Source organism: Hyla sarda, chromosome 9, assembly GCF_029499605.1.
Source record: "Hyla sarda isolate aHylSar1 chromosome 9, aHylSar1.hap1, whole genome shotgun sequence".
In the NCBI taxonomy this organism is placed as follows: Eukaryota; Metazoa; Chordata; class Amphibia; order Anura; family Hylidae; genus Hyla; species Hyla sarda.
In genome coordinates, this window is record NC_079197.1 from 25228242 (window position 1) to 25241808 (window position 13567).

Genomic DNA, 13567 nt, shown 5'->3' on the forward strand with positions numbered 1-13567 from the left:
CATAGTGTGCCTTCAGCTGTTGCAAAACTACAATTCCCAGCATGCCTGGAGTTGTAGTTTTGCAACAGCTGCAGTCACACTGTTTGGAAAACACTCACCTAAAAGTACCATGTAGTGGTGTGAAATATCCTCTTCAGGTTAAAGCCTGTGTCGTACCTTTAATACTTTATCCCCATTTTTTGGGTCTTTTTGTTTCTATTTTTTTTCTTATGATTTCTTAGTGATCCACCAAACAGCTGCACTTTAAGTGTTGCAAAAGCGCGAGCTGCTACTTTTTCACACTTCTCTGCTGGCATGTGTAAATCTTCTGAACGCACAGGTGTGGGATAAGCATGGTTGCACAATACCGAAAGTATTTGTAATAATGGCCGCAGCTTCATGTGACGGGGAGTCATCCTCTGTCATAGTAAGCACTACTGTCCCATGGGAAATAACAAATCTAGAGCAACTTTTCTTAGAAATGCATTACCGTAATTGTTCGTGTGTAACCATTCCCCTTGACAATGGAGGGCATCTTCACGCAGTGTGGCTGTCAGTCAGTGCTGGCAATAATGGGGTTAAAGCACTGTGAATGAGTCTGGGTGGGCTATAAAGATGCTGGGAGATTTTAAGGGGGTACTCCAGGTAACTTAACACATAGCCCATAATTTCCCTATCATCAACATATTTATTTATTTAAATATCATTCATCAGCTATATAGAGCAGTTTCCTTCATTCAGCTGTCACTTACATGCAGGGAGTGAGAGAAAGACGTCATTATCAGATCCTGCTTGTCTTTGTGTAAAGCCCCCGCCCTCCTGTAGAGACTAGCCCCCGCCCTCCTGAAAGACAAACGCTACGTGATTTCTGTCTTGTCTAGGGGTCTGGCCTCACAGCCACACTTCCCTTTCCTGTGTGAGGATCTTGCTGGGAGAGAAACAGCCCAGTTTCTCCTCAGCACATAACGCTGCTCTTTGCCTGCTGTAGATCTAAACACTGACTGCTGCCATTCAGAGCATAGCATGATTTATTGCTGGGGGAGGGGAGGATAGTTTGAAAGAAAAGACATGTAGTGTATGCTGCTGACTGTTAACAACACAGCATGCACACAGATAGTAAAAGTAATTAGCTGCACTGACTGCTGGGAGTTGTAGTCTGGGCTGCAAGCAAGGAAAAAAGAATATTCAGGAGACAGCTGGGGCCACAGGAGCTGGCAAAATCACAAGGATAACTACAGGGGACACAGAACAGGTATTGTGGGGGCTTTGGGGCATTTTTATTTGTATTAACTTCCGCAGAACACCCCTTTAAACAGATATCCTGCCACCGGGACCATCATTCTAGTTATGCTTTAACTTCCTTTACCCCATTCAAAATACATGGAGCCAAACATTCATGTATATTGGGGGGAATTGTGAAAGACAAATGAGTAGGGCTGCAGCTAATGGTTATTTGTAAAAATCGATTGGTTGTCCAATTTATTGGTTCCACCAATCAAATAATTAGGGGAAAAAAATAGGATTAGGGAACCAGGGAAGGGTAAACAAGTGGAAGTGGGGACCGCATCATAAAGGGTTAACAGAGGAGAAAAGAGAGGGGACAGCACCTGAAGGGCTAACAGGGGAGAAAAGAGGGGACAGCGCCTGAAGTTCTAACAGGGGAGAAAAGAGAGGGGACCGCACCTGAAGGGCTAACAGGGGAGAAAAGAGAGGGGACCGCACCTGAAGGGCTAACAGGGGAGAAAAGAGAGGGGACAGCACCTGAAGGGCTAACAGGGGAGAAAAGAGAGGGGACAGCACCTGAAGGGCTAACAGGGGAGAAAAGAGAGGGGACAGCGCCTGAAGGGCTAACAGGGGAGAAAAGAGAGGGGACAGCGCCTGAAGGGCTAACAGGGGAGAAAAGAGAGGGGACCGCACCTGAAGGGCTAACAGGGGAGAAAAGAGAGGGGACAGCACCTGAAGGGCTAACAGGGGAGAAAAGAGAGGGGACAGCACCTGAAGGGTTAACCTATGATCCTCGCTGCAGGGGAGAAGGAGCAGTTCAGACCTTAGTGATGGTCGTCCTCCCTGCACCAGGAAGATCTGTTACTGAACAGGATGAAGTTTCTGGCCGGACAGGGGGGCTCCCGCGATGTCAGGACCGTAGCCGCCGAGGACAAGTAGGAGGGCGCCGGCTTCCGGGCAGCACTCCAGGCCACGGTCTCAATGCTGCAGGTAGGCCTCAAATGTTGCAGGCCAGCAGTATCTTCAAAAAGACACCAGAGGGTATGGGGGCATGCAGGGGGAAATTTAGGGGCAGACTGAGGGGCTAAAAAGCAGGGAAAGTAGTATGAATAGTCGGAGTGCCACTTTAGGCACATCTATGGGAAATGAGCAAAGAGTATAATGAAATACGCAATGTTCAGGTTACATACAACACTGCACCACGACTAAGGGGATATTCACACATGACAGATTTGTTGCTGTTTTTCTGCAAGACCCTTTCAGATGAATGAAAGCAAAGTCTGCCATGTGTGATATCGCCCTATTAGGGCCGTGTTTCCTAACCAGGCTGCCTCCAGCTGTTGCAAAACTACAACTCCCAGCATGCACGGACAACCGTTGTCTGTCCGTGCATGCTGGGAGTTGTAGTTTTGCAACAGCTGGAGGCAGCCTGGTTAGGAAACACGGCCCTAATAGACATCTACAGCTGTCACTTTACAGTAGAATCCCCTATTAGGCTCGGTTCACACCACGTTTTTGCAATTCAGTTCCTGTATCAGGTTTTTGATTAAAAAAAAAAAAATGATTCTGAAAACCAGACTAAACTGTATCAAAACGCGTGTACAAATTTTAATCCATATACAGTTTCAAAAATGATGTCCGGTTGCATCCGTTTTTTAAGAAAAAAAATATGCGTTTTTAACTTTGCACTCCAATATGAATAAAGCTTTACTTGTTTGATTGAAATTCCAAGAATAAAACTGTGCAGAGACAAAAACCCGATGGAACCGTACGCACATACGGTTCCCATTGACTCCCATGGTAAAAAAAAAAACCTTATACATTTCAATACGGTTTTTTACCCGGACCAAAAACCGTGGTAGGCTACAGTTTTGGGTACGGAAAAATAAAACTGACAAAACCGTACAAGACGCAAAACGGACACAACCTGATGCATCTTTTGTCATACGGTTTTCAACGGAGAGTCAATGCATACGGTTTTCAATACGGTTCAGTTCGGTTTTCAAATTGAAAACGTACACGGGAACTGTACTGTAAAAACGTGGTGTGAACCCAGCCCTATCCAGGCTTCAGTATGTGACGGCAGCTGCATGGGGGGGGGGGGGGGACATACCACACGGGTGGGATATAGTGCGTCACAGCATTGCAATCCTTTGTCTACAGCAGTCTGTGTATAGGTCAGACAGTTCTACGTTCTCTACTTTTGCTGCCATTTTATACCGTAATACAGCCGTAGAACCCGCTAGTCTTAGTACAGAAATTTCCTCCCTAAGGGCATCATTGTGACCTGTAATAATCATCATATACCCCTCCATTGTAGTATTATTGCTCAGTACAAACATGGCTGCACTGATAGACCTTCATTACGGGGAAAACCTCCTTAAAGGAGAACTCCGGTATGGGGGGAAAATTTTTTTTATCCTCTATCCTAAGCATAGGGGATAAGTGTTAGATCGCGGGGGGTCCGACAGCTGGGGCCCCCTGCGATCTCCTGTACGGGGACCCGGCTCGCTCCTGCTCAATGCAGGAGCCGAGCGTTTTCGACCACAGCCGAAGCTGCGGCCAACATGCCCCCTCCATACACTTCTATGGTAGGGTCGGAGTGCTGCCTTCGGCAATCTCCGGCCCTGCCATAGAAGTGAATGGAGGGGGCGTGTTGGCTGCAGCTTTGGCTGGGGTTGAAAACGCTCGGCTCCTGCATTCAGCAGGAGCGAGTCGGGTCCCCGTACAGGAGATCGCAGGGGGCCCCAGCTGTCGGACCCCCCACGATCTAACACTTATCCCCTATGCTTAGGATAGGGGATAATTTTTTTTTTTTAATTTTTTCCCCCCTACAGGAGTTCTCCTTTTAATATCCACGTCAGCAGCGGCAAATCAACACCATTTGTGGGTCTGAGGACAAATATACTAATATCTAAAAGTCAATATTGGGGAAGATTTATCAAAACCTGTGCAGAGGAAAAGTTGACCAGTTGCCCATAGCAACCAATCAGGTCACTTCTTTCATTTTTTGAAAAGGCCTCTGAAAAATGAAAGAAGTGATCTGATTGGTTGCTATGGGCAACTGGTGAACTTATCCTTTGCACAAGTTTTGATAAACCTTCCTCCAATATATGTCAAATCCACAGTTGCGGATTTTCGGTATATACATAGCAAAATCTCAGCGGTCGGACCCTGTGTGATCAGTCACCTATCCTGATGCATAGGGGGTAGGTTATCCAACGCGGGAGTATCTCTTTAAAGGAGTACTGCAGTCTTAGACACTTATCCCCATCCGCAGGATTGTGTGTGTGTGTGGGGCGGATGGGGGTCCGACCGGTGGGACCCCCGTGATCTCCCGTATAGGGGCCCGGCTAATGTGCTTTTCGTCAACTTCATTGAGGACTATGACAAGCCCCCTCCATACAGCTCTATGGGGGAGGCATGAACGCTGCATCCCCGCCTCTCCCATAGAGATACATGGAGGGGTCATGTCGGCTGCGGACCTCCCGCGATCAGACACATAAGAAAACCAAGGGGGCTCAGCTATAGTAAATATTCATATAATGGCCCAGATTTATCAAACTGTTAAGTGGAGAGATTTTTCCATAGCAACCAATCACAGCTCAGCTTTCACTTTACCAGAGCTCATTAGCTGAGCTGTGATTGGTTGTTGTGGAAAAATCCCTCCACTTTTTCTCTCACGCAGTTTGATAAATCTGGGCCATAATATGTGTGGGTGCTCTTGGAGGCGTAAGAGTTACATAATACACCAAAAAGGAAAAAAAAGACTTTATGAAACAGCACATCTAGTATGAATAATAAACTAGTAGAAAATGCAATATTACATTAATCTAGAGCTGTAACAATTAAGCGATTAAATTCGATAACGGGAATCGTTGTTATCGAATAATCGCCCGATTCGTTGTCTGCGGTCAGGAGGCTGCTACGGGCGGTCTGGTGTGAGTCCCGAAAATCCCGAAAAGCCTCAGTGACAGTCTCAGGCTGAGACTCCCAGCTCCACCCTCCGATCAGTGTAACCAGTTAGGAGGCTGCTGCTCGTCCTGTCTCCTCTGAAGCCCCACGCGTTCCCTCACCCAATCGGTGACTTCCTCAGGGGATGAGATCTCCTGCAGATCTCCTTTAGGGCCGTCAATGGTGACGGCGCAGTGCCGCGCGGTCCTACCGCCGAAGTATTTTCTTGAGCAGTTGCCAGACGGAATCTCCGCTCAACGAGCGGAGATTCCGTCTGGCAACTGCTCAAGAAAATACTTCGGCGGTAGGACCGCGCGGCACTGCGCCGTCACCATTGACGGCTATGCAGTGCTCACAGAATCCCGCACAAAGAATTAACATGTTCATTCTCTGTGCGGAACAGTTTCAGCAGCGGAATTGGCCGCCGCTGAATTTCCTCAGTGTGAACGGGTCTCGCGGAAGACCCATTGACACTGATGGTAATGTTTTAAGTACTAACAGTGGGGTCCACACGTAACTGATCGCTGCGGATCCGCCGATGACTGACCCTAGAGTGCTCCTCCTGCCTGTGCTTGATCGTAGCAGCAATTTTCTGTGAAAAGCACATACACGGGGATCTGCGCGACTGTAGTAAATTGCGCGCGCATGCACATTTTTTACTCACAGACATCACGGACGCTCCTCTGCTCCCTGAGCTAGGCAGAGAGCAGCCGCGATGTCCGAGATAAAACTGCACATGCGCACGCAATTTACTACAGTTGCGCAGAACCCTGTGTATGTGCTCTTAGCAGCGGACACAAGGGCACAGGCAGGGGGCTCACTCTAGGGTCGGTCTTCAGCGGATCCACAGCGCAAAATACACTGCATACCGTAACATGTCACGCTACCGTTAGGGTGGTTTCACACATGGTGTTTTTTGGGGAAAAGCATTGAATATAAACATCACTATATAAAGAAATTGGTGATGGTGGGATGTCAGCCGGCAATCAGTAGGGAGGTATAAAATGCTTTACCCACAGTGCTTGTCCTTTATGGTGATTTTCCTCATTTGGGGTGTGTTTTTTGGCTTGGTGACTTAGCATGTAGCAGGTGTGGCGTTACTCCACCCAGTTAGGCATTTTTCTCCCATAGATCACCGTAGGTTTTTTTTTCCCCCACACAACTTAAATAAAAAAATTAAAAAACACACGTACTATTTTTTTAATTTTTTTTTGGGGGGGGGGGGGATGCAGAAAAATTTATGCAGTTTTATCTTTCTTTTTCAAGATGAGAAAAGAAAAGTTACAGTATGTGAGGCTGTTGGCACATAATAGAGTTCAGTCCGGCTTACTCTTTATTTGCCTTCTTATCTTTAGTGCAGTTCTGAGTTTCCCAATAGGTATAAATTATAATACATTGAATTAGGGCAATCTCTTGTGTTAGATGTGATTTACAGGTCACCAAGTTAGATAGGTTGTCTTATTATGGAAGATCACTTTAATATGGGAGCCACCCCAGGATACTGCTGATCTTCCTTTAATTAAAGGGGTTCTCCCCTGGAAAATATATTTTTTAAATCAACTGGTGCCAGAAAGTTAAACAGATTTGTAAATAACTTCTATCTATTTAAAAATCTTAATCCTTCCAGTAGTTATCAGCTGCTGTATACTACAGAGGAAGTTCTTGGTGTGTGTAAGGGTTTTTCATCTGAAGCATGACGGAATTTCAAATGAGGGAGTTTCGGATGACGGAGGAGGGAGTTGGGGCTGGTCAGAGGGAGGAGGCGGGGCGCTGTTTCGCCGCAGGACAGAATTACGACTGACAATGTCCAAAAATGGAGTAATACAGCGTCCATTTTAGGACATCATCAGTCGTCAGCCGCAACACCGTCCCCATATCAGGTGAAACAGCGTCCCGCCTCCTCCCTCACACCAATCCTCCCTCAGATGAAACTTCCTGCCGCATAGCAGAGCCGACACTGCACAGCATGTATAGCAGAGTCAAAACTGTGAAACTTGCACATTTACTACAGACACTACATGTTCTATAGAGTCTGTAGAGCAGAGCCGACGCTGAATAGCATGTACAGTAGAGAGCCTACACTGACTCGGCTCTGCTACACGGTAGGAAGGTTTTTCAGATGAGGGAGGTTTCGGATGAGGGAGGTTTCGGATATCAGAGATTGGTCCAAGGGAGGAGGCGGGACGCTGTTTTGCCGCAGGACGGAGTTACGGCTGATGATGTCTTAAAATGGACACCGTAAGGGTGCCTCCAGCTGTTGCAAAACGAAGACTCCAGGCATGCTGGGAGTTGTAGTTTTCCAACAGCAGGATGCACCCTGGTTGGGGAAACACTTCTCTAAATCCCTTTTTTTTTCCTTCTGTTGATGTCTGTGTAACTTCTTCCTGTCTGTTAATGTTTAGCCGGCTCCTAATATCCACAGTAACGTGTCCTCCCTGCAGGGTGAGCTGTGTGCGGGTAATAGGGCCAGGGTTGTATTTGCAAAACAAATGAGGCTCCTGGTCTCTGTTGTTCCTCCCGGCTTTGTATGTGGCTGCAGTGATGTATACTCCTCCAGGCTCCTCTGTGTTTTATACTCTCACTAGATAAACTTTCTTTGTTCTTGTTTTCTTTTTAGGCCATTGCAGTTGGTGAACCATGAGTCTCCAGTGGACTGCGGTAGCAGCCTTCCTATACGCTGAGGTCTTTCTGGTCTTATTGCTGTGCATCCCTTTTATTTCACCCACAAGGTAGTAAAACCTTCTTGAAGATTGTCACAATGTCCCCTTCCTTTCTTTTATTTTATTTATCCTTTTTCTTTTTTTCATGTTGTACTTTTTGCTTTTTCACTCTTCTTTTTCTTCCTTTCTTTATTCTTTCTTTCCTTTTTTTTTCTTTTTTCTTCCTCGCTCCTTCCTTTTCTTCCTCGCTCCTTCCTTTTCTTCCTCGCTCCTTCCTTTTCTTCCTCGCTTCTTCCTTTTCTTCCTCGCTTCTTCCTTTTCTTCCTCGCTTCTTCCTTTTCTTCCTCGCTTCTTCCTTTTCTTCCTCGCTTCTTCCTTTTCTTCCTCGCTCCTTCCTTTTCTTCCTCGCTCCTTCCTTTTCTTCCTCGCTCCTTCCTTTTCTTCCTCGCTCCTTCCTTTTCTTCCTCGCTCCTTCCTTTTCTTCCTCGCTCCTTCCTTTTCTTCCTCGCTCCTTCCTTTTCTTCCTCGCTCCTTCCTTTTCTTCCTCGCTCCTTCCTTTTCTTCCTCGCTCCTTCCTTTTCTTCCTCGCTCCTTCCTTTTCTTCCTCGCTCCTTCCTTTTCTTCCTCGCTCCTTCCTTTTCTTCCTCGCTCCTTCCTTTTCTTCCTCGCTCCTTCCTTTTCTTCCTCGCTCCTTCCTTTTCTTCCTCGCTCCTTCCTTTTCTTCCTCGCTCCTTCCTTTTCTTCCTCGCTCCTTCCTTTTCTTCCTCGCTCCTTCCTTTTCTTCCTCGCTCCTTCCTTTTCTTCCTCGCTCCTTCCTTTTCTTCCTCGCTCCTTCCTTTTCTTCCTCGCTCCTTCCTTTTCTTCCTCGCTCCTTCCTTTTCTTCCTCGCTCCTTCCTTTTCTTCCTCGCTCCTTCCTTTTTCTTCCTTCCTTTCCTTTCTTCCTTTCTTTCCTTTCTTCCTTTCCTTCCTTTCCTTTCCTTTCCTTCCTTTCCTTTCCTTTCCTTTCCTTCCTTTCCTTCCTTCATTTCCTTTCCTTCCTTTCCTTCTTCCTCTTGTCTCTTTTTTTTTCCCCATCCATCCTTATTTTTCCTTTCTTTCCTTATCCCTTTCATATCAATGTTCTCTTTTCTGCCCATGTTTCCTCCCCATTTTTTTCCCAGTATTTCTTTCTTCTTTAAATTTTTTTTAAAATGTATTTATAAATTCATTTTTATCAGATGCATTGTATCTGGGTCCAGTACAACATCTTACAGAATCCCCATATTCTAAAGCACAATCTCCAATAGATTGTTCGTACTATGTCATATAGGATTTCTATCCCAGGCTTACAGGGTCAATAGTCACTACATTGCTGTGTATTTGAGCTGTTTTGCAACAGCTAGAGGCGCACTGGTTGGGAAACTATAGACTTAAATCTGGTATCGTGCCATAGTTTGATTCTGTAAACCATTCCCTTTTAGTATATACTGGTGGGAGATTGTGTCACCCTGGTTTGTTTTGTCCTGTGTCTAGTTCGACCCGTTGTCTAGTTTTGCTTGTATAGACGTTAGAGAACCTACTTTGGATCTCAATGGCTGCCGATAGGGTACTGTCACATATTTACTTAGGAATGAAACATGAGGTGTCTGAGTACACAGTACCTGCAAATCCAAGCTCCTGTCCATCTAATCCTTTACGAATATAAAGTATATCCACTAATGCCCGTGTTCACATCTGTTCTACCCTAAGAAACTCTTCATTACTTTTCTTCTTGCCGTCAGTAGATGAGCCTTATAATAAATGTCGTCACTGTGCCCCCAAGAGATGTTATTGGCTTAGAGGACAGGATGGTAGGTGCTAGAAATGCAGCTAGATGGGTTTTAAAGGTTAATATTAAAGGGGGACTCAGGTGGAAAACTTTTTTTTTTACATTTTTTTTTTTTTAAATCAACTGGTGCAAGAAAGTAAAACAGATTTGTAAATTACTTCTATTTAAAAAAAATCTTAATCCTTCCAGTACTTATTAGCGGCTGTATACTACAGAGGAAATTATTTTCTTTTTGGATTTCTTTTCTGTCATGACCACAGTGCTCTCTGCTGACACCTCTGTCCATCTCAGGAACTGTCCTGAGCAGGAGAAAATCCCCATAGCAAACATATGCTGCTCTGGACAGTTCCTAAAATGGACAGAGATATCAGCAGAGAGCACTGTGGTCAGACAGAAAAGGAATTCAAAAAGAAAATAATTTTTCTCTGTAGTATACAGCTGCTAATAAGTACTGGAAGGATTAAGAATTTTTTTTTTTTTTTTAACAGAAGTAAATTACAAATCTGTTTAACTTTGTGGTACCAGTTGATCTTAAAAAAAATATAAAGTTTTCCACTGGAGTACCCCTTTAAGAAGACCCATTTTAAAACTGCTGTATTACAGGAGTATTACTATGTCAATACTTGATAGCCTGTGGGACACCCATTGACCCTGAAAATAACTTAAACCTTTTTACACCTCAAAAGTTTTGATATTTCAGGATCTGAGTGTTCATACCCCCATTGATCAATAGAAAGAGCCGGGAGAAGTACACTCCAAGTGTGTGGTTTCCCAACCAGGGTGCCTCCTGCTGTTGTAAAACTACAACTCCCAGCATGGCCGAACAGCCAACGGCAACAGCTGGAAGCACCCTGTTTGGAAAAGACTGGTATTTAAAATGGTCCCGGTCACACGGACAGAGAGCAGGGAGGGAAGTGATCAGCCATGCGCTTGTCTCTCTCTGCTCATTGTAGTGATCGGTTGGGGTCTGAACACTCAGACCCCGACTGATCAAAAGTGAAATTGTACCTATTGTAGAGATGTGTCAAAAATTTTGATTACCTAAACAAAATAGTACAAAAGTGCACAAGTTACAATACAGAATGAAGTTACAAACACAACTCCCTGGCGGTTAATGCATAACGCTATTCTGAGCCAGTCTCATACTGATATAAAACTATTGTGATATACACATCAGCTGCATAGGAAGATTTCAAGCAGTGGTAAAACATTTTTTAATATTTAGTCAGTATTAGGCCAGTAGAAATGGATACTATGCCCTCCTTGCCACAACTGATGCATGTACATGTATTGTTGGATGATTTGTATCAAATAAATACAACAAAAAGATGCTGTAATGCAGTGTTTTCTAACCAGTGTGTCTCCAGCTGCTGCAAAACTACAACTCCCAGCATGCCCAGACAGCCTTCGGCTGTCTGGGCATGCTGGGAATTGTAGTTTTGCAGCAGCTGGAGGAATACTGGTTAGTAAACACTGCAGTAATAAAAAAAAAAAAAAAAAAAAAAAAAAAGCCACTGGAGGGCGCCAAATTCTTATGTTTTATATGGTAAGTGATGTAATTATGTTTAATGTTTATTTAAACTAGTAAAAAATAGACAAAAAATAAACAAATAATATATTAGATTTCTATATATTTATTTTGTTGAACCACACTGTAGGTTGATTCCTGATCCTGGTAAAATCTACCAGATTCTGAGATGTGTATATAATATATGTGTGTGTGTGTGTATCTAATATACACAAAAAAAAAATGCAGCAGCACTCCGATCCAGATGAAATGATGTTAGGCTTTATTCATTAAGTGAAAAAACACTCAACGTTTCAACCGTCTCACACGGTCTTTGTCATTGCTTGACAAAGAGCGCGTGAGACGGCTGAAACGTTGCGTGTTTTTTCACTTGATGAATAAAGCCTAACATCATTTCATCTGGATCGGAGTGCTGCTGCATTTTTTTGTAATTTTGGTAGCCCTACCTGGACCGAACCAGCTTGCACCTGTACATGCTGTACGTGCGGTTCTCCTTCAAATATATATATATATATATATATATATATATATATATATATATATATATATATGATGAGTATTTAACTCAATACTCATCCCGTTTAGTTGATCTAAGGCCCCTCATCTCAGCCAAGCCAGATTACCCTGCTCTGTACTGACGAGGGAACAGTACCCCGAAACAGCTGTCTGCAGATGGGTGCTCTTTCCTTCTGGAGAGAGAGTTCTGGCTTGGCATTAATCCTGATTAGCTTTTTATATTCCGCAACTGGCGCCAAGCTGATACCAGGGAACATCGCCTGAAAATGTGATGTAATGAGCTGATTTGCATATTTATATATATATATATATATATATATATATATATATATATATATATATATATGTATATATATATATATGTATATATTGTCTCTGTATATATCGGGCACTCTAAGTGTCCTATGCATTGTTCTACAAATGTTATCGACTGAATACAGTAGTAAAAGTCAGCGCTAAGCTAGTACTAGTAGCATGGCTGTAGTCCACTAACCCCGTAAAACTTTGCCTTTATTAAAGGGGTGTTCCAGGAAAAAACTTTTTATTTTTATTTATTTTTTTATATCACCTGGATCCAGAAAGTTAAACAGATTTTTTTTAAATTACTTCTATTAAAAAAAATCTTAATCCTTTCAATAATTATCAGATGCTGAAGTTGAGTTGTTGTTTTCGGTCTGGCAACAGTGCTCTCTGCTGACATCTCTGCTTGTCTCGGGAACTGCACAGAGTAGAATAGGTTTGCTATGGGGATTTGCTTCTAAACTGGGCGGTTCCCGAGACAGGTGTCATCAGAGAGCACTTAGACAGAACACCCAACTTCAGCAGCTCATAAGTACTGAAAGGATTAAGATTTTTTTTTTTTTAATAGAAGTAATTTACAAAGCTGTTTCTCTTTCTGGAGCCAGTTGATATAGAATTTTTTTTTCTTTTTCCCGTGGATAACCCCTTTTTAAGGGGCGTAAGGCTACCATGTTATTCCCAATGGGATGAAATATTTTAGCGATATATCATCACCTTATGAGACAGGAACACCCTTTCAAGCCCTTTCATCCCCATTGTACTGGCCGCCTACTGCTTGTCATCAGATTTCACATCTCCCACTTGTCTCCATTCCTCTGCGCACATTATGCCCTCTTTCCTTATACTGCCCACCTCAATCCAGGGCACAAGTGAACAAGCTGGCAGTGAACATTGGGTACAAAGGGACAAGTGATGACAGAAGACGGCACAGAGGGAACAGATATGACCGTTTTATTACATATAACTTCTTTGTCTTGGCAGATGGCAGAAAATCTTCAAATCTCGCCTGGTGAAGTTGGCAGTGGCTTATGGGAACACTTTCTTTGTGGTCCTGATAGTGATCTTATTGCTCCTGCTGTTAGGTAAGTTTCTCATTGCTACTTTACAGGGTTGATCTGGTAAAGAAGACTACCTCTATACTACTACTGCCCTCTATGTTAAATAATGGTTAAAGCGGAACTCTTGAAACTTCATCTTGGTGACCTCTTTTTTAGACATGCGTAGTTTTGTGACGCTCTCCTCGCCATAGTGCCAATTGCATATATCACACGTTGCACAACGTGATCAGGATCAGCAATACAAATGTATTTTCTACCCATCTGTACCATCACTCCTCTGTTATTTCATCACCCCCAGTGCCATTTTACACCCCCTCTCCGGTCACACCCTGTCACTTCATTCTCCCCCCTCGATTTCCCCCCCTTTCACTTCACACCTGTCCTCGGTCCAGCTCTTTGGCGCATCATCAGGGGTGTCACTCATCAGAAGTCCCAGCAGCCACCGCAGCTCACTGATTTGAAGTGACCACTGCGCCATTTCTCCCCCGCCCCACCTCCTCCCACACCTTCCCCTATTCCACTTTGTCACCACTCCCCCAT

At 44.1% G+C, this 13567-nt stretch overlaps 1 protein-coding gene across 2 annotated transcripts in view; it reads left to right on the forward strand.

Annotated features, from left to right (window-relative positions):
• The window catches only part of BCAP31 (B cell receptor associated protein 31), a 45744-nt gene that overhangs the window by 4822 nt on the left and 27355 nt on the right, over positions 1–13567 (forward strand). The window contains exons 1-3 of one of the 2 annotated variants that reach the window (XM_056540269.1): positions 7378–7599; positions 7775–7886; positions 12951–13051. In XM_056540269.1, coding sequence (XP_056396244.1) covers positions 7795–7886; positions 12951–13051 — 193 coding nt within the window. In that variant the 5' untranslated portion in view covers positions 7378–7599; positions 7775–7794. Of the gene's footprint in view, positions 1–7377; positions 7600–7774; positions 7887–12950; positions 13052–13567 lie in introns of those variants that run through there. The other variant, XM_056540268.1, reaches the window with a different exon arrangement.